The sequence below is a fragment of the Oryctolagus cuniculus genome, chromosome 3, assembly GCF_051225735.1.
Source record: "Oryctolagus cuniculus isolate XC-2025 breed Fujian yellow rabbit chromosome 3, ASM5122573v1, whole genome shotgun sequence".
NCBI lineage: Eukaryota > Metazoa > Chordata > Mammalia > Lagomorpha > Leporidae > Oryctolagus > Oryctolagus cuniculus.
Window position 1 is genome coordinate 87,194,555 of NC_142869.1, and position 26,827 is coordinate 87,221,381.

At 36.9% G+C, this 26,827-nt stretch overlaps 1 protein-coding gene across 1 annotated transcript in view; it reads right to left on the reverse strand.

Moving 5' to 3' along the window:
• The window catches only part of KCNJ3 (potassium inwardly rectifying channel subfamily J member 3), a 179,743-nt gene that overhangs the window by 142,815 nt on the left and 10,101 nt on the right, over positions 1 to 26,827 (reverse strand). The window contains exon 3 of the mRNA XM_051848614.3: positions 23,359 to 23,575. Within this exon, the coding sequence (XP_051704574.1) occupies positions 23,359 to 23,575 (217 nt within the window). The remainder of the gene's footprint in view (positions 1 to 23,358; positions 23,576 to 26,827) is intronic.

Genomic DNA, 26,827 nt, shown 5'->3' on the forward strand with positions numbered 1-26,827 from the left:
CCCAAAGCTCTTGCAGCTTGGATAGGGGATGGGAGGAGACAGTTCAGAAGAATACTACAGAGAGTTTCCTAGGAAAGTCCTTTCCTGAATAAAACACAAAACCCCTCCAAGAAGAATTACTGTTGGTCTCTCCTCCTTGCTCTCTCTCTGCTCATAATTCTGAAATGATACCTAAATTCAGAGAAGTCATCTTACCCTTCCAAGTAAGTGAAATAAATGCTATAAGTGGCACAAGGACTCAGAAGGAGTCTGAGTATTTGATGCCATCTTTGAACAGCTGGGTCAACCTGCTTCTGCACTTCTGCTACACGTGAAAAATAGGATTGTTCTAAATGCCATTTTTAAAAGTTAGCCCCATGTATAACCTTTGCACCCTATTTCAATATAAGTAAATATTAATGTGAAAATCCATATTAAAAAGACAAACAAGGGGCCAGCGCCGTGGCGTAGCAGGTAAAGCCACTACCTACAGTGCTGGCATCCCACATAGGTGCTAGTTTGCATCCTGGCTGCTCCACTTCCAATCCAGCTCTCTGTTATGGCCTGAGAAAGCAGTAGAGGATGGCCCAAGTCCTTGGGCCCCTGTACCCACATGGGAGACCTGGAAGAAGCTCCTTGCTCCTGGCTTGGGATGGGTGCAGCTCTAGCCGTTGCAGCCAATTGGGGAGTGAACCAGCAGATGAAGACCTCTCTCTCTCTCTTTCGCTCTCTCTCTCTGCCTCTCCTTCTCTCTCTCAGTGTAACTCTGACTTTCAAATAAATAACTAAATCTTTTTTAAAAAAGACAAGCAATATTCTGTAAACATTAAATGATACAGTTTTAAAATATAAATCTGACACTTTTTCTATAAATTAAAATAATCTTCAGGTTCCTGGCAGATGTAACTAAATTATGCAAATAAGTTAATAAAAGTAGAACATTAAGTGTATTGTCAAGTACTAGTAAGTACAGTTTCACAAAGAAAAGTTGTCAACTATTTCTAAGGAAAAATACTGGAAATAGAACCTTGAAAGTTCATGATTTTTAAGTGCCCATGGTGGGGGTAGGGGACAAAAAACTAAAGACACCATGAGATAAGAACTGAGCTAAAAAAAAAAAAAAAGATTTTCCGTCACAGGACTCCAACTTGGTAATGCACCTGCTTTTCATCATCTTCAAATTCTCAAGAATAACTCTGAGCATCAGCTATAAAAGGTACTACCTCTGGTGTGTTTGAAGAAAGGACACTTTGAATGAAGAACCTCTCCAAAACATCCAAGTAGTTGGTGGAAGATGCAAGATATAAAAAGAAGAAAGTAGTAAAACAAGTCGGGAAGAGAATTTTTGAGGGGAAAAAAGGAGAATAAGCAATAAGGGATGGGCATGAGATGCAACAGTTCAGATGCTACCTGGAATGCCTGGATTTGAGGCCAGGCTCGATTTCCTGATTCTAGATCCCTGTGAAAGTGTTCCATGCAGGGCAGCATGGATGGCTCAAATAATTGGTTTTCTGCTTCTCACATGGAACACTTGTATTGTAATGAGGGTTCCAGCTTTGGACTTGCCCAGGCCTGACAATTGAGAGCAGTGTAGGATGATATCTCTCTCTGTCTCTGTCTCCATCTCTCTCTCTCTTTTGTTTCTCTGCTTTGAAAACATATTAATTTAATTTAATTAATACAAATTGAAACAATTACTGTCTGACTAGAATATGAGAGGCTGGGAATGTTATCAAAACTAGTAATATATGGAAAGGTTTCGTTTTATTTGTTAAAATAGGCTCTGGGTGATACTAGAGATTCCAAAATGGCTGAATAGAGAAAGGATGTACTGATTTAGGCTAGGGGATAATGGAAGTAAAAAAGTGGAGGAATTGTATTCCCAGAAGAGAGTTGGAGAGAAATCTGGCATGGAAATTCTAGAGGAGGAAGAGGGACACTGTTGATGAGCATGGAAGGTGTGGACACACAGGCAAAGAATGCGAATACAGCACATGATCCCCGCAACTGAAAGCCACGGAGGAAGTGCTAGCTTTGGAGAATAGAGAGCAGACTTTCAGCAGCCTGTGCCACTCGTGATATTGCTGGAGGGAGATCCTGAAGCCCTAACAGGTATAAGATAACTGCTTAACCTAGATTTTTTTAAAAAAGGGGAGGCAGTTTTCTCTTTCCCCATTTCCCCACAACATCACCCAGCACCTGGTGGGGAGAAGGTGGCATTTTGACACAAGTAGAGGCTATGGTAGGTCTTGCGCACATATGTGATCTAAGGATTTTACTGAGGGAAACATTATCATGCCCCACTGACTTTGAGTCTGGCTGGGAGGGTTGATAGGGCTGGGCACCCACATAGACTATGGGATGCCACCAGCCTCTCAATATATCACAGGCTCTGGGGCTAAACCACCATCCCTCAGGGAGCTCTGGGAACGTCTCTGCTCTCTCAATGGATGGGCAGAGTGGGTCCCCTGCACCCCAGGACTGTGGGAGCCTTGTGTACTGAGACTGTAGGAATTCTGTGACTGCACAACAGTGTGAAGGGTGTAGCTGGGTCTCTAGGCAATCACACTGTGCGTCACCAGAGGCTCAGAGCTCCCTGATTGCCTGGAGTAGGTCATTGCAGCAGGAGCTGTGTTCACACTGAGGACTGCATAGACCTTTGTGCCATTCATGTAGCATGGGTGAGTATTGTACCCACTGTGGGCTAACCCTGGACATTCATCACACTGGAAGAGAGGAGATGAGGGTGTGATTATGCCAAGAGAGGTGATCGTCTACCATGCCCAGCTTGGGTGTCACCTTGGATATTTGCCCCATCATTAAGCACTGACCAGAACATGTTGGTCACATCCAGCACACACCTCTGAGTATTCAATGAAAGAGAAGAAACTCCATTAAGCTGGAAGGGCATAGTTCAAAGATAAAAGCTATCAGATGAGAAAAACAACATGTTTCCACAAAAAGAAATTCAAGAAACAAGAATAAGGAAGACAACATGACTCCCCCAAAGAAGCACAGCATTTCAATATTAGAATGTGAAGACAAAGAGATTGATGAAATAAATGCATGGAAAGGAATTTAAAACATTGATTATAGGATTACTCAGAATCATTGAGAAACAAAGTTAAAGAAATCTATACATGACATGGAAGAAAAAAATTTCCCACAATGTTGAGATTTTAAAGAGAAATCAAACTAAATTATTAGAAATGAAGAATTCAATATGTCAAATACGAAATACGCTGGAAAGCCTTAACAACAGATTTGCTAAGGTAGCGAAAGAATATCCAAGCTAGAAGATATATCTTTGGAAATATCTCAGTCAGACCAAAAACAAAAGTAGGGGTGGAGGATTAGAAAAATTTAAAACAGTGTTGGAGATTTATGGGATACTATCATATGTACAAACATGCAGATCTTAGGACTTCCTGAGTATGGAAAGAGAGAATGGATTAGAAGGCCTATTCAGTAAATACTTACAGAAAACTTTCCAAATTTTCAGAAAGAAAGGAACATCCAAGTACCTTAGACACATAAAACTTCTAATAGACGTGACCAGAAAAGATCTTTACCATGACACATTGTAATAAAACACAAAGAAAAGATTCTAAAATGTGCATGAGAGAAACAACAGATTACTTTGAGAATCTCCAGTAAGACTCAAAGTAGATTTTCTATCATAAACCCCACAGGGTAAGAGAGAATGGAGACATATAATATAATTCTTAAAAGGAAAAAAATTGTCAGCCCTGTATATTGTACCCTGAAAAGCTCTCATTTTTGAATGAGAGTGACATAAAGATCTTCCATAACTAACAGAAATTGAAGGAATGTATCATCATTCATCCAGCCTTACAAAGAATGCTTAAGGATGTGCTACACACGAAAAGATAGTCTATGAAATAATGTGAAGGCAGAAAAAAATGCCAGTAAAAGTACAAAGGAAATCCAAAGCAGACAATAGGAATATTTATGGAAAAATAGCAGAGCCAAAATGTTACTTATCAATATTCACCTGGAATGTCAGTGGCCTAAATTCTCCAATTGAAGGATACAGACTGGCTGAATGGATTTAAAAAATAAGTGCCATCTATTTGCTGCCTACAATAAACATACCTCACCAACAAAGATACACACAGACTGAAACTAAAAGGATGGAAAATGATATTCCATGCTAACAGAAAGCAAAAATGAGCAGTTGTAGCATCATAATTTCAGAAAAATAGACTTTAACATACATTTGTCAAAAGAGACAAAGAAGCTATTATGTAATGATTGAAGCATCAATTCAAAAGGGAAATGTGACTATAATAAATGTATATGCACCCAATGCCAGGGCATCTGGATATTTAAAACAAATGTTAATGGCTCTAAAGGGAGACATAGACTCCAATACAAGAATAATGAGGGACTTCAACACCTCACTCTCATCAATGGACGGATCAACTAGACATAATCAACAAAGAAACAACAAAGCTTATCTACACTATGGACCAAATGGACTTAAGTGACACCTACAGAACCTTTTATTTCACAGTTGCAGAATACACATTCTTCTCATCAGTGCATGGAACTTTCTCCAGAATAGACCACATGCTAGGCCATAAAGCAAGTCTCAGAAAATTTTAAAAAAAAATTGAAATCACACCATGCATCTTTTCTGACCATAATGGAATGAAGTTGGGAATCAACAGCTCAAGAATATCTAAAATATACACAAACACATGAAGACTGAAAAACATGCTCCAGAATGAACAGTGAGTCATAGAAGAAATCAAAAGGGAAGTAAAAAAAAAATGTCTGGAAATGAATGAAGATGGCAATGCAACATATCAAAACTAACAGGATACATCCACAGCAATTTTGAGAGGGAAGTTTATAGCAATCTGTGCCTACATCAAGAAATTGGAAAGGTATCACATAAATGAGCTATTAATGTGTCTCCAGGACCTAGAAAACAGCAACAAACCAAACTCAAAATTAGTAGGAATAAATAATTAAAATTAGGAAAAAAATTAACAAAATTGAAACTCCAAGAAAAGCAATACAAATGATCAATGAATTTGATCAATGATTTTTTAAAAAAATAAACATAGTTGATACATGATTGACTGAATTATCCAAAAGAAAACAGAGAAGACTCAAATCAATCAATTCAGAGATGGAAAAGGAGATGCAGCAATGGATACAACAAAAATAAAAAGAATCATCAGGAATTACTACAAATAGCTATGTGCCAAAAATATAAAATCTAGAAGTCTCAGCAAATTAAAAATATTGAAATCATGCCATGCATCTTCTCTGATCACAACTGAAATCATGCTATGCATCTTCTCTGATCACAATGGAATAAAGCTGGAAATCAACAACTCAAGAATCTCTAGATCATATGCAAACCTAAGGAGACTGAACAACATGTTCTTGAGTGAACATGTCCATTAATAGTGGGTCCAACATGTTCTTTAACAGTGGGTCACAAAAGAAATGAAAAATTTTCTGGAAACAAATGAATATGATAATACATCATATCAAAACTTGTGGGTACAGCAAAAGCAATGTTAAGAGGGAAGTTTATAGCAATTTTTATGCCTAGAGGAAAAAATTAGAAAGGTATTAAATAAATGATCTCTCAGTGCATGTCAAGGGCTTAAAAAACAACAACAAACGGAACCCCAAATTAGTAGAAGGAAAGAAATAATTAAAATTAGAGAAGAAATAAACAAAATTGAAGCCAAAGCAGCAATACAAATGATCAGTGAAATGAAGAGCTGTTTTTTTTTTAATAAACAAAATTAATACACCATTGGGCCAACTAACTAATATATCAAAAAAAGGGAGGGGCTGGTGCTGTGGCTCACTTGGCTAATCCTCTGCCTGCGGTGCCAGCACCCCAGGTTCTAGTCCCGGTTGGGGCACTGGGTACTAGTCCCGGTTGCTCCTCTTCCAGTCCAGCTCTCTGCTGTGGTCCAGGAGGGCAGTGGAGGATGACCCAAGTGCTTGGGTCCCTGCATCAGCATGGGAGACTGGGAGGAAGTACCCAACTCCTGGCTTCGGATCAGTGCACCGACCATAGCAGCCATTAGGGGAGTGAACCAACAGAAGGAAGACCTTTCTCTCTGTCTCTCTCTCACTGTCTATAACTCTCTCTCTCTGTCTCTCTCTCTCACTGTCTAACTCTGCCTGGCAAAAAAAAAAAAAGTGGGGGGGGGGGAGAAGGCCCAAATCAATAAGATCAGAGATGCAAAAGGAAATGTAACAGATACCACAGAAATAAAAGAAATCATTAGATATTACTGCAAAAAGTTGTATGCCAACAAATCAGGAAATCTAGAAGAAATGAATAGATTCCTAGACACATACAATCTACCAAAATTGAGTCATGAAGACCCAGAAAACCTAAAAATACCAATAATAAAGATGGAAATTGGATCAGTAATAAAGACCCTCCCAACAAAGAAAAGCCCAGGACTAGAAGGATTCAGTGCTGAATTCTACCAGACATTTAAAGAAGAACTAATTCCAATTCTTCTCAAGCTATTCAAAACAATTGAAAGGGAGGCAATCCTCCCAAACTCCTTCTATGAAATTTGTATCACCTTAATTCCTAAGCCAGAAAAAGATAAAACAGAGAAAGAGAACTATAGACCAAGATCCCTGAGAACATGGATGCAAAAATCCTCAACAAAATATTAGCTCATCTAATCCAACAACACACCAGGGAGATCATTCATTCAGACCAAGTGGGATTATCCCTGGTATGCAGGGATGGTTCAACATTCACAAATCAATCAATGTGATACAAACACATTAACAAGTTGAAGAACAAAAACCATATGGTTATTTTGTTAGATGCAGAGAAAACATTTGATAAAATACAATACCCTTTCACAAGAAAACCTATGCAATTGAATATAGAAGGAACATTCCTCAACACAATCAAGGCTACTTATGACAAACTTACAGCCAGCATTCAATTCAATGGGGAAAAGCCGGAAGCATTCCCTCTATGATCCAGAAACAGACAAGGATGCCTACTCTCACAATTGCTATTTAATACAGTCCTAGAAGTTTTATCCACAGCCATTGGGCAAGAAAAAGAAATTAAAGGGATACAAATTGGGAAAGATGAAATCAAACTATCCCTATTTGGAGATAACATGATTCTATATATAGGGGAGCCAAAAGACTAAATGAACAGATTATTGAAACTCATAAAATAGATTGGTAAAGTTGCAGGGTATAAAACTAACCCAGAAAAATCAAGAGGTTTTGTATATCTACCAATGCCATGGCTGAGAAAAAACTTCTAATAGCAATCCTATTCTCAGTAGCTATAAAAATATTAAATACCTCAGAATAAATTTAGCCAAGGAGATGAAAGATCTCTACAATGAAAATTACAAAACATTAATGAAAGCAATAGAAGAACACACCAAAAAAGGAAATATTTTCCATGTTTGTGGATTGTTAAAATCAATATCATCATAATGTCCATACCATCAAAAGCAATTTACAGATTCAGTGTGATCCCAATCAAATACCAATGACATTCTTCTCAGATAGAAAAAGAGATGATAAAATTCATATGGAAACAATAGAGACCCTGAATAGCTAAAGTAATCTGGGAAATACCTAACAAGTTGGACTGAAGTTAGTTTCATGCCAAAACAAAATCTTTGAAGCCCAGGAGAAGATGATTTATTTATATTTTGCTCAAAAATGGAGAATGTATCTATAGTCATTGACTAAAGCAAGTTATTCTTACAACCTCCTATATGAAATAATAATGGGATAATGGCTTTTGGTTAACCCTAAGTGTGCACATCAGAAGCTGGAGGCATGTACATTCACATATAAACACATGCACCAAGAAATATTGAAACCTCAGATACTATTCATGACTTATTCAATGAACATTGTCACTATTACTCTTTACAATTACAAAATTTGTGATTTTATCTCCATATAAAGTATTAATATAATGTGAAACTTCAAAAATTTAACAAATTCATTTAATATGACTGGACACTACACAATGTTTACATGCCTTGAAACACGACACAGTATCCTATAAATATGAAAAATTTGTATATGCCTAGTAATTTTTAAAAATTGAGTGAAAAATAAAATAATTTAACATCAAATTACAGAGATCTTATTTTTCTTCACATAATCATAATTTTTGTTAGGAATTTTGAAAGACAAATAAGGAATGATTAATAATTTTCCTATCACTGTGGACCGGATTTTTAAAATGTAATATTTTAAAGACAAATTCATTATAAGTATCTATATAATGTTTAAAAAGCATATAATTTTTCAATAAATTTGATTTTGAAATAACAATTTATGGCCATTTATTTTTACTGTAGCACTAGCAATACCTCATCTGGTTTATAAAATGGGACTATCACATTTAATGTAAAGCATTTTTCATAAAGCAAAATGAATTAAAACTGTTTCTATTTATCCTCTCACAGAGGGACAAAATAAACAGAACAAAATGATATGAGAAAAACAATGTTATATTGACTATTTTTTTTAACATGATTGTCCTGATATCATAAAAATGAATTTGATCATAGCATTCGGTTGCTCAAAAATCTGCCATAGTTTTGTAATTCCTAATTAAGCTGAAGTTCTCACACTAAGACTGTCCACAATCTTGCCCAACACCTCTGTAGCCTTATAGCCATTGCACTTCATATATCTTACTCTTCAGCCCAAATCTGAATCTACAAACTCTTCCACTACAGACTTAATTTCATGTTCCCTCATGTGCACTATTTCACTGTCTTAAATGTCTTCTCCTCCATCTTCAGAAATTAAACTTTAAGAACGGAAATGTTACATACTTCAAGTTTTCAACAACTCTTCTCCAATATTCTACCCAAAAAGCGATGCTCCTTCTAGCCAAAAATTGATGCTTTTTCAAACCAAGATGAGTAATAGATGATCATCTCTCATCTGAACCACTGCCATAGTATTCCAAACAGTCTATTGGCATCCAATTTTGCCTCATTTAATATTTTCTTCAAGGTCAGCCAGAGTGATTTTTTTCCTCTATAGTGCAATTGTGATCGTATTATTCTGCTTAAAAGCTATTTGTGGAAAGGCGGTTTAGCCTGGGGACTAAGACACTATTTTGTTCACCTGCATCCCATTTCTGAATGCTTGAGTTCACTTCCTAGCTCCTAATTTTAGCTTCCTGAACGACGACACGGTTAACCCCAAGAGGAAGCAGTGATAGCTCAAATGGTTGAGTTCCTGCCACTCATATGGGAGACCTGGATTGGGTTTCCAGCACCAAGATTCATGGCCATCCCCCACCTGCCATTGCAGGCATTTGGTGAGTGAGCCAGCAGACATGATGCCTCTATCTTTCTGTATGTCTCTATAGTAAGCGAATGTTTATTTCATAATTTTTAAAATAAATAATTTGTTTATATTATTTTAAAGGCAGAAAGAGAAAGAAACAGACAGAAAATTCCAATCTGCTAGTTCACTCCCCAAATGTTTGCAACAACCAGGATTGGACCAGGCCAAAGTTAAGAGCCCAAAAGACAATCTGGGTCATGCACATGGGTAACAGGAATCCAAGTATCTGAGCCATTATCTACTGCCTCCCAGGTCACCACATCAGCAGGCATCTAGAATCAGGAGCAGGAGCTGGGATTCATACTAAAGCACTCAGAAATGGGATGCATGTATCCCAAGCTTCTTAACTACATTGCCAAGTTTAATTTAAAAAAAAATAGAGCTGTGTTTTAAGTTCTTGCTAATTACAGGAAGGTACCACTTTCCTTTACACTGTTTTCTGACCTATGACAAATCTGTACCATTCGCAATATAAATGGCTCACCAATCACTTACAAAGAAGCTGAATATATAAATCTTAGTGTTGGTGCTAAAATTTCTTAAGAAGATTTATACTGACATAAAAGTTAAAATTTTCAAGTATCAGGGCTGGTGTCCTAGCACAGAGAGCTAAGCCATATTGGAGGGTCAGTTTGAGTCCTAAGTACTCCACTTCCTATCCAGTTCCCAGCTAATGCACCTGGGAAAGGAATGGAAGATGGCCCAAGTGCTTGGGCTCTTTGCTACACACGTTGGGGAGGAGACACAGAGGGAGCTCCAGGTTCCTAGCTTTGGCCAGAACAAGCACTGGCCATTGTGACCACTTTAGGAGTGAACCAGAGAATGGAAGATCACTTTCAATCTCTCTGCCACTCTGCCTTTCAAATAAATAATCTAAAAAAAATAATTACAAGCATCAATTGTTAATCAAAACATGTTTAAGTACCAATGAATATTGAATTCTCATGTTCTAGATGTACTTCTATTTTAGATTTTTCAGTTCTCTGTCATTACATTTACTATAATTGTCTCATATAAATTTCCTACACACTAACTTTATTTGTGCAATTGAAATAAAATTCTGGTATATACCCCCAAAAACTCCACTATCCATGGCTTCCAATTACTCATTATAATTAAGTGAAAAACATAAATGGCTTCAAAAGCTATGTTTTCAAGCCTTTACCATCTCACTTTACCAACTGCTGAACCTCCTTCTTTTCCCCATTAACTCGCTCACACAATGTACCTCTAACCGTATGAACCTCATTTATAAACTTCAACTGCTAATGAACATTTTATGAACATATAAATGAACAACACAAATGAACACTTTACGAACAAATGAACACACGTGAGATCTCACCGCCCTTCTAACAACACTCTTCCCACCCTGGTTAACTCCTACCCTTCCTTCCCAAGTCTAGGTTGTGTCCTCACACACCCCAGTGGCGTGGTCCCTTTCGCAATTACATGACCATTTAACTGTCTCTGGATTTTGAGTTTTGCGGTCTTGGTCCCTCTGACTTTCATATCCCTCTTTCTGCACTCAGAAGTTCGCACAGTGCTTGATGTGTACAGGTTGCTTAGTACAGTGACAGAAAATATAGAAATCTCAACCGCTACCACTTTTTCCATATTTTTCAAAAAAGCCCTTGCAATTCTGTTCAAGATCAGACCTAATTATAAGACATACATATCTACTGATGTCTCTTCCCATCTATTAAGTTAGGCAACTAGGTAACTAGTTATCTAATCTAAAACTTAGACCCTAGGAGTAGGAAAGATCAGTGACATATCTTAATGAACTATATTCCCCATATCATTATACATTATTTTGAAGAAGGGAAGCAATGAATGAATTTTAGTAAGTGAAGCATTATTGGTAATAAGAAAAATGCTAGATCAAAATTTAAAGCACAAAAACATATTCTGACTACTCTACCAAAAATATTTGATGGGCAAGTTATTCTCCTCATTGAATTATACTTTCCATTTCTGTAAAATGAAGGGTTTTAACTAGATCATTGCTAAGGTGCATTTTATCTTTATAATCCTATCATTCCATTTCTTCCATTCAATTAGGTGACAGCTAAGACTCACAAAATCATAAATGTGCCCGTTTCTACTTCCTCTCAATTTTTTTCCAGTTCCAATGATATTTTAGTTTGCACTCTAAAAAATGTAAGAAATCTGTTTCTTCAAAGCTGAAACAATCAGATTACATTTTACCACGCATGTCCAAGTCAGGGAGGACATCATCTTGGGCAGATGTAATTAAATAATCAGGTTCAATAAATTACAGTGCTCTAACTGGAGTCTATACTATCAGTTTTGTGAACCTTGGAATACAGGAGGACTCTCTGCAAAGCTTTCCTTTAGCAATGATTGAGACACATTTCAAAGATAAGCTAAATTCAGCATGTTAGGCTGAATTTAAGCAATATTCAATAACTGAATTAAAACAATAAGATCATTAGTGGTCTGCACAGTATAGAAGACACAAATTATGCATATTATTATAGAGAGTAAAGTACACTTTAAAAATAGGTTGCTGGAAGAGATGATAGATAGCAAAGCAAAAATTTTTTAAAAAACAGATAACATGTTAAAACGTTTTTGCAGCTGATAATACTAATCTAAGTAAATACACACACATGCAAGCAGAAAGAGGCGACACCATTTTTCCTCTGCACTCTCTAAGTAGTGCTGCCAAATACAGCAGGATTGAAGCCATTTCTGGGGAACTGCTGAATCAGGAGCATGAGTCACAAAATAAACTCTCAGCACAGAAAAAGTATTTAGAAAGTGCTGAGAGCTCACACACAAGCAGGCATGTGCATGCAGTTCATAAAAGCCAGACTTTCTCCACCCATCAAAGCAGTGTGCACCCCCTCAGCCCCTCACCCCCGCCCAGCACACACATTCTCCCATTTGCATGTGTATTCGGGAGAAAGCTCTGTTTCTAAATGGGAATGTCCAGCACAGAGCTGGTCCACCATGTGACTAAGGATGGCTCTGAAGAGACACAGGTCATTTCCCAACTTAATGACAAGCAACCTAAAATGAAAATAAAATTAAACAAAATAAAAAGAGCTTAAATTATATTAAAAATTAATTTGGAAACATGGACAAAACTGCTTGACAGTAATTTAAAGGAGACTAAGATGCTCTTTCTCTATCAACCTTCAAGATTTAATCATCTCTGAAGTGGTCTAGACAGAGGCCTACTGTGAGGTAGGCAGAAGGACTGAACTGATACAGACAGAGCTTTTGCTAAGGAAGACACCAGAGATAGATCAGAATGAGGGCCACTGTCAGGCTTATGAATGTATTGTTTGGCATAAACGGTTGAGTAAATCCACCCTATATAAAACCAACACAAGTAAGATTATGTCCCAAGAGAAAATCATCCATGGACAGCCAAGAAGTAGTTTTCTTCCTTCCGTTCCTATCCACATGTCCCACGAGGGGACCTTCTCCATGTTCTGATGGCACTGTTGCTATCATCAGTAAACACCAAGAGGTCACAGTTTATAAAATAGCTTTGTACTATTTTATCTCATTCAACATTTATTTTCAACAGCAACAATAACACAGTGGCAATGATTTCCCACTTGAATTTCAGTGCCAAGGTCACTGCTATGAGTCGAGTAGGTCAATGCTCTTAGCTCTTCTTTTTCAGACAGAGCCTAAGGCATGAAATAACAAAGTAAAAACTAATCAAAGGGACGCAATGTCAAATTGGGTCCCAGAATCCCAATTTGCCAAGATAAACTCATGCTATCTGGATCTCAAATCTTGGCCACTCATTACCATTGCCCATTATAAGCACAATTCTCTCTAATCCCTGCAAAATTTTCCCCAGAAAAGAAAGCTCTCAAACGGTTCAGTTTTAATGACTAATAGCCAGCATCAGTATAAAAAAATGTATAAATTGTCCTTTCGAACTTTGGCATAAGGAAAATGATAGGCCCTCCTATGAAGCAATAAATAACTGTACATAGTGTTCTGGTTTAATGAATGTGGAACAATTCCAACGATCAGAATTCTCTCCTTTAGTGAGTAGCACTGACATCCTTGTTTGGCATTTATATTAGATCTTCACACAATGTTCCACAATAGATATCACATCTTGTTCTCAGTTATGATGATGAATAGCAATGCATTTTAATTCATACTCCTGATTTGCGCTGTGTGCTACCCACATTATTTGCTTTTGGCTACACTGATCAGCACAGTCTGAATCGACTGAAGATTTCACAAATTTAAAGAGGTATGTACTTTTTTTTTTTTTTTTTTTTTTTTTTTTTTATTTTTGATAGGCAGAGTGGACAGAGAGAGAGACAGAGAGAGAAAGGTCTTCCTTTGCCGTTGGTTCACCCTCCAATGGCCGCCGCTGCAGCCGGCGCACCGCGCTGATCCGATGGCAGGAGCCAGGATCCAGGTGCTTTTTCCTGGTCTCCCATGGGGTGCAGGGCCCAAGCACCTGGGCCATCCTCCACTGCACTCCCTGGCCATAGCAGAGGGCTGGCCTGGAAGAGGGGCAACCGGGACAGAATCCGGCGCCCCGACCGGGACTAGAACCCGGTGTGCCGGCGCCGCAAGGTGGAGGATTAGCCTATTGAGCCACGGCGCCGGCTCCAGAGGTATGTACTCTTTAAGTTTACCACATACCAGTGCGGTAGATCAGGTCAAGCTATATAGCAACTGAGTCATTAATTCTATAAATATTGGCGGTTTTTCTGGTTGTTGAATAGAGGAATTCTTACACTTTACTTCTCTTAATAAGAATTTCCTCTGTACTTTATAAAGAATACATATCTCCTGGGCCACAAACCCCAGACGTTTTAACACTATAAGTCTAGGAGAGGGTCCTAAGTTAGCACCTTATCAAGCATCCCATGAGATACCAACGTGGATAGTTCCAAGACTATCCCTTTTTCCCCCTGAAAAACTGAAAATGAGCAGGTTCATGTTAAAATAGTGATGTTCTTTGTCCCTGCATATGCTGCTTCTTTATGAAACAGCTTTTGCACAAGTACAATTCCTTTCTACTTTCGATAATCACCTAGATTATAAGTAGGGTTTGCTCACTTCTTTTATTCATATCGGCCTCAGTTGTGACCAATGTGGTGTCGGCCCCTCACCCCAGCAACGCATCCAAAGGAACCTCCTGCACAACAAACGAACAGCTTCCACTCCGGGAGGCTAAGGATTTTCTTCATTAAATTTTGTGTAAAAGACAGCAATGGAAGTCAGAAAGCAGATAACATACAGGCTAATACACTTTTTGTGTATTTTTGAGACTTCCATGTTGACGATAGTACAGTAAGGAAAACAGTGAGTACACTAATCATGAGTATAAATAGATCTATTCAATTATCGATAAAGCAAAGTTCTCAACTGAAATGAAATTGGCATTTAAGGAGGCTGAGTTAATCTCAGGCTGTTGAGCGGGATGAACAACCATACCAGCTAGCTCAGGACATTCAGGAATTTTATTCCAAAATTTTCATGGCAAGAAAACCTTTGAGTCACAGGCAAACCACTTTGGCTAATCACCCCACGCTGTGCTTCAACATCCAGTTATTAACATGTTTAGAATACAGAAAAAATTTCTACAATGACCTGTGAAAGGAAAATGAGAAAGTAGGAATTTATTGAAGAAGTATTCATAAAATATTGCTTTATATTAACAAGGAAAGCATGGCTCCAGAAAGTCTAGTTGTATTTTGACTTGATGAACTGTTGAAAATATTTCTAAAAAGGCCGGCGCCGCGGCTCACTAGGCTAATCCTCCGCCTTGCAGCGCCGGCACACCGGGTTCTAGTCCCGGTCGGGGCACCGGATTCTGTCCTGGTTGCCCCTCTTCCAGGCCAGCTCTCTGCTGTGGCCCAGGAAGGCAGTGGAGGATGGCCCAAGTCCTTGGGCCCTGCACCCCATGGGAGACCAGGAGAAGTACCTGGCTCCTGCCTTCGGATCAGCACGGTGTGCCGGCCGCAGCGCTCCGACCGCGGCGGCCATTGGAGGGTGAACCAACAGCAAAGGAATACCTTTCTCTCTGTCTCTCTCTTTCACTGTCTACTCTGCCTGTCAAAAAATAAAAAAAAAAAAAAAGAAAGAAAATATTTCTAAAAGAGAAAAAAAACTTAATGAAGCAACAACTATTTAGCAAATGTGTATTTATAGAGGTTACTGAGCAGAAGCTACTTTGAGATGCCCAATATATAAAAATCTTAATTCTATTACCTTTTACCTGATATATTAGCAATCTTCTAAAACACCACTAATTACATTAAAAAGTAACTTTGATATGGGCCAAAACAGGAAAACTGAACTAGTAGGTCACACAGTCCTGATTTTAGGTCCTGGCAACAACAGGTGCTCACAAGTAATGATTAAGAACTTGTAATTAAGAAGGATGAATAACATGTCCAGTGGTCAGGACTGTGTTACCTCATGATAATGCTAGCTGGTTTGCTGGCCACTGTCTTCTAACAGATCACAAAGGGGTAGTGGTCAATCATAATTAATAAAATAAAATATTATAGAATTGTCAAGAAAGGAAAATTACAGGAACATACCAATTATTCAGTTTGAGCTTTTGCTGTATGATTTATGCATTGGAAAATTTCAAGCTATTTTTTCAATAGTAAGGAAAATAGTCAAGGGTTTGTTAACGCTGTTATATGTATTATTCTCAATTTAACTGTTTGTGTTTTTGAGAGGCATTCTAAGTGGCCTGTGGAACTTCAAGATGAAGGATCCCATAGCTCTTTCCCCATTCTTGTTTAATCACAGCTTTGAAACCAGAGCCTTTTTCATTGTTTTTAACAGACACATAGGTGACTGAGCTGGACAATCCTGTGCAGGACCCAGTTATCTCTGGTCAGGTCGTTGTAATAGCCTAGTAACTAGTCTGTCTCTGTTCTCAGTCCCCCACAGTCTGTCTTCCACCTGCTGCCAGAGGGATCTTTTTATCATGGAAATATCACTGTGCATTTTCCTGATTAAAATTCTTCAATGACTTTGTTGCCTGCATAACTAGGTCCAAACAATTATCCAGGGATAAATCTAGGCTCACCTCCAGCCAGTTAGCCTCCACTTGTTCTGAACTCTCACCACACCAAATCATGATAGCCCTAATAAATTGAGCCCTCCGTGCCTGAACCTGCTGTCTCTCTAGCCAGAAGGCCTGGTTCCCCACACCCTCCTCAGGAGCTTCTGCTTCACCAACCTTCAGTTCATGCTGTGTCCTCAGGAGGGCCTCTGAGACCTCCTTAAGAACAAACACATCCATCCAAGGACCACTCTTTTAGGCCCCCAACATAGTCTATGTTTTTTTTTAGCACCTACTGCTAAAACTCAACTTATCTCAACTTCTTTCTCCCTATGGACAGTGCACTTCCTCCTTATTCAATCTTGTACTAGCTTGTACTTAATATAACATGAGTAATCAACTAACATTTATTGATTGATTTCATATAAGAACTAATTCATTTCACAAAACAAAGTTTATAAAAAGAGAAAATTATCTAAATTAAAGTTATTTAAAAATAAAAACACATATCAGAAGTGTTTTCTGGGATCTACCACTTTCTCAGATTTACAACATACAAAATGAACCCTTATATGATGAAGTCCTTAATCAATATTGGAAGCTTGCAGTTAATTTGGAAATGTTGTAAGGCACATATGAAACAAATATGATAAAGTTATACAACTATAAAGAAATGAAATATTTTAAAGAAAATATACAGACTTCTAAGAACATGATTTTTCATATTAATATGCTAAAATCCAAGCAACTTTTGCATAAAAGCAGTTGCAAGCAAATGACTATAATATTAACTCACAATTTGCAAAATGAAACACAAGCCAATAGATATGAAATTTTAACTTCACTGCTAATCAAAAAAAGAAAACAATAGTAAAAGTAAAAAAAAATAGTGCCCATTTTTGACAAGGGTATGACGATATGGATACCTTTCTATATAGTTATAAACTGTTACCAATTTTCTGGATAGCAATCGCAAAACATGCATTAAAACCCAGTATATATAGATTTCCCTTTTACCAGGAATTCCATCTCTAAGAATTTATTTAAGATAATAAAGTCAATGAGAAATAAATTTAAATTGATAATTATAAGAATACTTGTTAAAAAGGAAATATCTAAAGATATCAAACTAGGAGATAGGTAATAAATTTAAGATGATACACAGATTAGCAAATAATAAGGCCATTAAAACTAATTATGTGGAATTATAATTTGACATGAGATGTGTTACCAATAGATTATATTAAAAGCAACTTATAAAATAGCATAAAACAAAATATGTGAACACAGATTAATATGGGTTAATCACCAATGTACTAATACTACAGTAACTGATATTAAAAGCAGAGTATCTTTTGCATATTTGTATTTTACTATTTCTAAAATGAGCATGTACTTTAATAGTCTTTGCCTAGCAAAAAGTTTAGTTTTAATGAATTATTAAAGAAAAACAAAGGACTAAAGTGCCCAGGGATAATTCAGCATATAAGGTCACTCTTGTGCTAAATGAGAGAAGACAGAAATAGTATCTATGACAGCAAAAAACGGCCAGGGTGATAGATATAGAAGACAAAGGTGAGCACCAATGCCTAAGCCTTACCAGAAGAGCAACCTTGTTTTGACAGCAAGAAATGCATGCATTTTGATATAGCAATCGTTAGGGAATATTGAGCACAAGTATTTAATGTAAGTAGTGTTGTAAATAGATTTATTGGGCAGTCCTATGCAATCTGCATGTAAGAAAAAGTCCTACAGATATGAAATTAATTTTTGAGACAGTGGCTGTGATGTGGATATAGCATCAGGTGAGAATGAAGAGAAAAAGCTAAATTGAGAGACATTACTAAGAGGGAGTAGAAGTCAGGTATTTGTCCCCTTGGAACATTTGCCACTGCTGGTATTTCTACCTGGAATGACCTCTTCTGAGATACACACATTTCTGAACTTAGTTTTTTGCTCCATCATCTATTTCTCCTCACAGCCTTTCCTGACCTCCCTAGACTATCCAACTCTCTTGACTTGTTTTTTTCCTCCCATAACACAGACTACTTCTAACATTCTGTTTTCCCCTTAAGAATACAAGTACCCCAAAGGAGAAAAATGTTGTTTTTGCTCACTAAAGTACTCTCTGTGGTCCAGACTAGTGTCTAGCCTGTAATAGCCATTCAATAGGTATTTGCAGAATGACAAATTAGTTGGATAAAAAGAAAAAGGGGGTAGTGTTGGAAGAAAATGAAATCTTTGAGACCAACCTTCCTTTCGGGGATGTAACTTGAGGGCAAGATGATGACTTGGTATTTGTGCATGGGGATAATAAATTAAAATAGCAGCACCCAAGTAGAAACATGGCCTGGAAATTAATGGGAACTACAAAAACACACCTTTGGGGAGGTTTCCTGCCTGGAGATGAAAGGAATGGTGAGTATTCAATGAATTCACTCAGAAAGTGATAAAGTGATAAAGGCAAGGACACAGACACACAGACATAAGCAACAATAAAAAGAATGTGGGAGAGAGTGAATCCCAGGAAGAACCTTAAAAACAATAAAGGGACAAAGAATGGATTTTTTTTCCTTGAGGAAAGACCCTAAAGTGTCTGAGCAAACAGAAAAGAGTCAGTCTGATTTTAGATATCAGTATGGTAAGAGTTGGATTTGAGTCATGGATGGTGAGAAGCAATGCATGAGCAACAGAACTAGCTATAAAAGAGATGATTTTGGGAAAAGAACAGACACCTTCCCCCTACAAACACCAAGAAAGAAAGCGAAGAGAACTCTGAGAAAAAAGATAAAGAGAGTAAGGAAATGTATAAAACTGAAGTGCCACATTGTTTTTAATAGAATAGGTGGAAAAATGATATGCCAAGAAAGGGCTGGGACAGCTGGCACCGGGGGCATGGAATGAGAAAAGGTCTAAAATAGATCCCATGGGGAGTGAGCCTGAGAGTACAGAAAAGACAATTAAAAAGACTGCCAAATAGCAGCAGAAACCAGATTGAAGTTTGAAAGCATCCAGTTCTAATGAGCCAAATCTGCAATGCTTTGTTTGCCTCTAGCAGTGCTCCTCTCTTGGGAGAAGCAAAGAGAGCAGGAGTCAGAGGTAAGCTATGCTTAGAAACTCACTGGATGAGCAAAGATGCAGAGGTTATTAATGAAGAGGCTAATCTGGGACCAAAAAATCTAGCTCATTTGCAGCAAGGAGGGCAGCAATGCCTGAGTCAGTTCCCTGGTAAGAGTGTGAGGAAGGGGGAGAGGAATGACTGAGAGTCCAGGGCTGAAAGCTGGAACCCATGGAAATTAGAAAGCTTCAATTTTCTCACAACCCCCACCCCCAAATTCCAGTTCCTGCTGAGATCACAGAAATGGGAAGAAACAAGAAATAAATGAGATTGGAAGATGCTTAGCAGAAGACTGCTGTGAAGTGAGCAGCTGGATATGCATGGGAGGATAGGGCAGTAGAACAAAATAAGATTTACACAAAACTGGTAACTGCTTAAAACTGTATGTATTTACAGGACTTTAACCACTAATTTTTAAGTAAAACGACACATGATCCATTAGAAAAAAAAGTGGCAGTTTTGTTGCATATAGTTTGAGGTTCCTAAATTATGACCTGTTCTTAGGAAAACAGGCTCTGCTTGTTAATGAAATCTCCACAACAAAATGCAACAAAATCATCCAGAGTGCTGAGATGGCCCTTCCTCCACTTCTCTAAATGCTTACCCCACTCTCCACATTGTTCACTCTGCTCCAACCACCTCCGCCTTCTTTCAGTTCCCAGAATAAATCAAGCTTATTCTCAACCCAGGGCCCGTGTGCCAGCTGTTCCACAATGCGTGCCACGCTCTGCCCCCAGCCTGGCCCAGGAGGGCCTTCCAGACAGCCAAGTCTGGGCTCCTCAGAGAGGCCTTCCCCAACCCTCCACCTGAAGTTGCCTGTATATACCTGTCACCTTGCTGTGTTGCTTATTCCAGATACATCTTATTTATTTTGCGTGTATAGTGATCTGCCTTCTCCAGTTACAGTATAATTCACTTGAGGAAAGGGATTCGTTCATGCAGGTCTTCATTGTCTCCCTAGTATCTTAAGTATTTCCAAGCACACAGTATGCATTCAATAAATATTTGCCAGGTCGGCACTGTGGCTTAGTAGGTTAAACCTCTGCCTGTGGTGCTGGCATCCCATATGGGCACTAGTTAGTGTCCCGGCTGCTCCTCTTCCTGTCCAGCTCTCTACTATGGCAAAGCAGTGGAGATGGCTCAAGTCCTCGGGCCCCTGCACTCACATGGGAGACCCGGAAGAAGTTCCTGGCTTCTGGCTTCAGATTGACCCAACTCTGGCCATTGTGGCCAATTGTGGACTGACCCAGCAAATGGAAGACCTTTCTGTCTGTCTCTCTCTCTCTCTTTGTAATTCTCTCAAATAAATAAATAAAATCTTAAAAAATAAATATTTTTCAAATGCCTGGATGCTAAAAACATTGTACTTTTATGCTAAAATCACAGATATTTACATCAAACAAAATTTCATTCACAAGGCTCTGTACCAAAGAACATGAAAGGCAAAGATGATATTCTTGCTGCCTTAAAACCATCCCCAAAGATCATATGTGCCTTACTGTGAGCAACACATATTATGAAAAAGTAAAATTCATTGTGAATGTAGGGAAAAGAGGAAACATCCTTAATGATGAATCTGAATAAATCTCAACAAAATTTAAATGATCAAATAGATGTAAAAATGCCAAAGCTATTTTTACCAGGCAAGAAGAGGTCTGGAAATATACACAGATTTTACAGAGTTTGAACAGTGTGAGATTTAATTAGTTAGAGCATATACACAAACAAAATGTCAGATAAATTTTCCACTATATAAATTATGAGTAATGTTTTTGCTATTTGTCTTACAATATTAGATCTAGAGAACAGGCTTCATTAAGAGGGTAAGAGGAAATGGACTTTAATCTATTCCCCCATAAAAGGCAATCCCTAAATAAGAAACTCAGTCTCCAGTAAAGTTTTCACATTTTCCATGGAAAGTATTCTCTGCCAGTTTATTACTTGAAAAAAAAAAAAAAGAGATACGTTAAAATGAAATTTCTATCCTAAAGAATAATTTGTTAGAAAATTCTCCTGACCTTTCATGTAGGACATTAATTACCAACCAAGCTCCTCTGAAATATGGGTAAAATTAAAAAACAACCTGCTTCAGTATTTCCTTACAATGCCCACGTGGAAGATAAAACTCATAAGATTAAACAATATGCAAAACTCAGACCTACTCAAATTTAGAGACATTATAAAAATAACTGTGCCATATCCTGCAAGTGCATCAAGGTCAAAAAACACACAATAAGGTAAGAAATCCATCTTTGTAATGTAGGGAATTGTTATCACTCCTAAAACCTGCAAATAGTTTTAAGGAAAAAATGAATGGGTGGATGGATGGATAAGTGGATGGATGGATGGATGGATGGATGAATGGATGGATAAACAGATACATAAACATATAGATAGAGCAATCTAATAAAAGATATTCAAAGCTATCAATAGAAACAAAAATCTTTTCTTGCTCTCACTAAAATCTTCATTTTTAAACTGAAGTATTAACAACAGCAATAACAAAATAGTAATAGTACCAGAAGCATATTCTAGTTTGCTATATCATACTAACTTTAAAGAGAAGGAAAACAAACATAGAGATTAAATATTTTATCTAAATTTCAAGTAGGCATTATGCAACAGATGTGCAAAATGTCAATAATTGGCCTCTTTTGATCTTTGGACAAAAGTGACTGTTAAATACCTAAAGATTTTCCACTTTGGTGTAAAGCTTGGATTTATCTACATTGTAGACAATACCAATTTCAGCATTGCTACAACTTAGACATAAAAATTAACATTTTAAGTTTAAGATGACATTGGTGGAAGATTAAGAGTTAAAACATTTCTTGCTTTCATTCCTTATAAAAATATAATACTCAAGATATAAATACATGTGCATATGTACATGTTTATACACATGGAACCTTCAAAAAGTTCATGGAAATGTGTACTATCAAAAAATTATGCATGAAGTTCAAAAATGTTTGTGCCAAAATAAACTTGTCTGTCATTCCATTTTCCATGAACTTTTGGAATTCCTTTCATATATATACTTGCAATTGTGCAGTATTAGTCTGAAGTATCCAGCAGGTACCAAACTACTTGGGGAATATTTCAGTCACAAATTCTAGATTCATATTTATGATTTTTTTTCCTTTGCCATTTTACCTCTCGTCAGAAAGTAGCAAACTATGAGTAGAAATTGGAGGACACCAATGTTACATTGCCTCTGATGCAACAACATAGAGGATATAGACATGAGAAGCAGGAAACTAAGAAAAAAAATCTTTCTTGTTTAAAGAAAATTGTGATCAGGATTCAGCTAGGGAAATTTACCAACCCTTTTTGATATCAAAATACTGCTTTAGAACACACATACACACACACACACATACAGCGAATTTTCCACTGAGGTCGCACATAGTAGATATCAAAGCTGTAGCACTGACACCCCAAATCACCATCCCCAAGGCAGGAATATGTATGCTGAGTTCAGGCTGCTCACTAATTACCCTGAATTTTTTGAACCTCAAATCTTAAAAGAAAAAGCATGGTTATAAGGAAATCCAAGTTTAAAACTAAAACAGAACATTGCAATCATTTCCTAGGGGTCACTCAGTTTCCTCATTTTTTACAGTGAGCATTTTTGAGTTGATATCATGTATGCAACCATCAAAACAGTACATTTTAATTTTCAAAATACCATCAATCTAATGTTACAAAGAGATAAAGGGTAAGTTATTAACTTCATATTATGAACTGTGAGTCATTTAGCCCAGTTTGTGACAGATATTATGCATATAATAACATGTCATTAAGAAATAAAGAAATGATGGCATATCTATATTTTACTTACCAGTTGTTTCCACAATGCCTTCTAGGATGACGACAATTTCAAACTGTTCAGTTTGCATGCTTCGCTGAGATAAGTCATAAAAGGGGCTTTTGGCATCAATCACGTGGCAAATTGTGAGTGGGGACACAAGAAAAAGTTGATCTGCCCCTGTACTAAAGCCTACGTCCAGTTCAAGTTGGTCAAGGGGAAGGAACTCACCCTCAGGTGTCTGCCGAGACTAGACAAGCACACAGAGAAAAGAGAAGAAATCACCACTTGTACTGAAAATTTTAAGGCAGCCCAACAGTAATTTATATCATCGTCAACATTCTGCACTATCAATCATCTGCAACAAAATCCAAACAAATCATTATGCAGCTATGTTCTAGGCAAATGGGCCGAAATCCCACATAGCTCATGCAGAACATACATGCATTATTTATAATATACAACTTGCTATAATTACCATTCCCTAACTCAGGAGCTTTGGAGAAATGCCTAGTCCAATAATGGCTGTTAGCACAAACTGAGGAACTGAGTGTACGTGTGCTACTGCTTGACATTAATCACTGCAGGATAATTCACTGCATGCCAGATTACTTTTTTCCTCACAAAGCAAATAAGTAGGCAGTTCTTACTGTGTGTTAAAGCTGAAAAAGTTTGACTATCATTTAAAAGATTTATTGAATTATTAAGAAGCACAACATTATTTTTCTAAGATTCTTGAAAAGTAAAAAGTAGATATAAGAGTGAAAAAGTTAAACTATGTTATGTACACAAAAGTTCACATGATAAAAACAAAATGCAGATTGTGCTAGCTGATGATTTTCAAAGTCTTATAATAAGCTGGAGTATAATTGCTCAATTCTCTGTTTTATGAATTTTAAAACACAGTGAAAAATTGTGCCAAACTGAACTTTTTAAGATACAATTTTAAAAATCTGCATTTAAAAAACAATTTAGTAAAGCGTTTATAAGACACTGCCATTATTTCAGTATAAATTAATCTCAAGCTTATTCAATAAAATATATGCTAAGACTCTAAGCAAAAATGATATATAACTTAGAGACATAAGCAAACCATGAAAATAAACTTACTCATCTGTTACATATAATGATCACATATAAATAAACAAGCAAGTTTAATTAATAGGAAGATGGTGATGAGCTAAGGTTTGGTAATTAGAGGTTGCCTTTAGAAAAATGTAAGGGGGAGGGCCCCATGCTGCCAGTCAAGTGGTACTTTAAAGAATTCAATGTATATTAAAAGAATCTCTGTAACATAATTTAACAAACCAACCCAAATCTGTAACACTGGCCTGTCCAATAAATGGTAATCTGAAGACAAAATTCTTACTTTCAAGGTGCCAAGAAATACACTGGTTTGTCATGAGAGGTTTGTCTGAAAACACAGGGACATGTGGTTTAGTGACATCCTTAGTGGCAAAACAGAATGCAGTGTTTCAAATTGGTGGCAGCAATTGGAGCAAATGGTCTCAGCTTCAGACTTAGTCAACAAAAGAAGCTATTTGAAGTGAAATTCAGCAATATCATTTATGTATAAGAAAATCTAATGAAAACATGAGACTAATATTCGTCTACACCTTGTGAGTAGTAGAAAAATAGAAGAAAATTATTAATGACAAAAAAGGAAAGGAAAAACCTGAGCGTGCAAAAATAAAAACAGCAGCTCTAGAGATCAACGTTGGAGAAAGCTAGGCATTTCTAAGCCAAGATGAAAAAAGCTCTTCATAGCTTTTTTAAGTCACCTACATTTCTAAGCCTATCTTAAATTAGTAAGATATGGATGAGACCAACATATTTCCAACTACACAATTGTATGACAAATTTGATTAATGGAACAAAACAAAAGCAAAACGCAAAACAAAAATTAATAAAAACTCCAGGTCACTGTTCTCTCATCTACTAACAAGCGGGTGCTATATAAACACAAGGTGGTATTCTGATGTTTATAATTAATAACAAGAATTTATATCATTTTAGGTACTTGCTAATCTCTGCCTTTCCTGCATTAAATGGCAGTGTTGACAATAATAATTCTTTAAAAATTTAATTTCACATTATTTCAAAATAATTTCCCCAGGGAAGAATCTTTTCTATTTTATATGTACACCAATATTAAATTTATCTTCCTTTCTATAAACTTTTATTTATACCTGTGCCTTACTTTAAAAGGTTTGGGAGTAAGGCATTAAATTTTATATTCCCTAATCATTATACAACCCAGAAGTGGCCTAGAAATAGGCAGGCTATCAGGAGAATGCCATTCTGAAGTAAGTATTTTATTTTTAGCAAAACAGTTTATTAAGACATAGGTAGACTTAACTATCCATGGATCTGTTCCATTCAGACTCAGTGTATCCTCCGATTTTAAATATTTCTTTTATATAGTCCAAAGTGCACTATGTACCAGACTCAAGGGCTTTGTATGTTAATTAGGTCTTCCTATTACGTGACAGTATAGGAAAAGTAGTAATTTCATTTCTTTGAAAGATGTTTTCCATGTTTATATATTTTGCGGCAAAGTGGTAATCCCTACATATGCATTGAATTTTATTTTATAGTGATACTACATAATCTATCTTTCTATAAATGACTGAGACATAACAAATCCACAATTTTATCCTTTAGGTTCTGCTTTACATTAGGACATAAAATGAATCAACTACCAAAAGGCTCACCTCCCTGATTTTTGTGTGTGTTTCTTTCATTTTGTAAAAGACTGAGGGGTCTATTAATCACTGGAATTAGACATTTTGGCTCAGGTCAAGAGTGAAGAGTGTGGTTTTAGGGTGGCAGGTGCTTGGAGTGTTAAGAATTATTTGGAAATCTGTGCTCCTTACCACAGCTGAGTTACCTTATCAGTGCTCAACCAAATTCTTTCGATGTAAGAAAAACCTACATACAGCTACTGAATACATTTTCAAAAGCATACAAATCCCGCTCTTGGCTTCAACACAATCTAATCTAAGGATTATTCTAATCTAATCTAATCTAATCTAGGATCTTCTAACTCTGGTAAAAATCTAGAGATTTGCTGACGCAAAGGAAAAAAAACTTCATCTTAGAGTTAAGTCTCTTAATTTGTGTAAGTGGATTGAGAGAAGTTATGCTCAAGGAACTGCAATATATACAGTGATATGAAAGAAAAAGATACAGAGGAGAAAGCAATTCTGTATGTGTCTTTATATAAGTAAACTGATCTGTAATGAGTATGTAATAAATCAGTAGCACTAGCATTCCACCAGTTTTGTGTGGTCTTAACTAGCTATCAATAATCATATCTCACTCAGAAATATTTCATGATAGGCAGAATATTTTGAGATAAAAAGATTTAAGTTTGTTTAAAATTATGCTATAAGTAATTTGCTGGTGCTGGCATTGTGTCTCAGTGACATTAAGCCATGGCTTGCAACACCTGCATCCCAGCCTGAGTGCCTAAGATCAAGTTTGACCTCTACTTCAGATT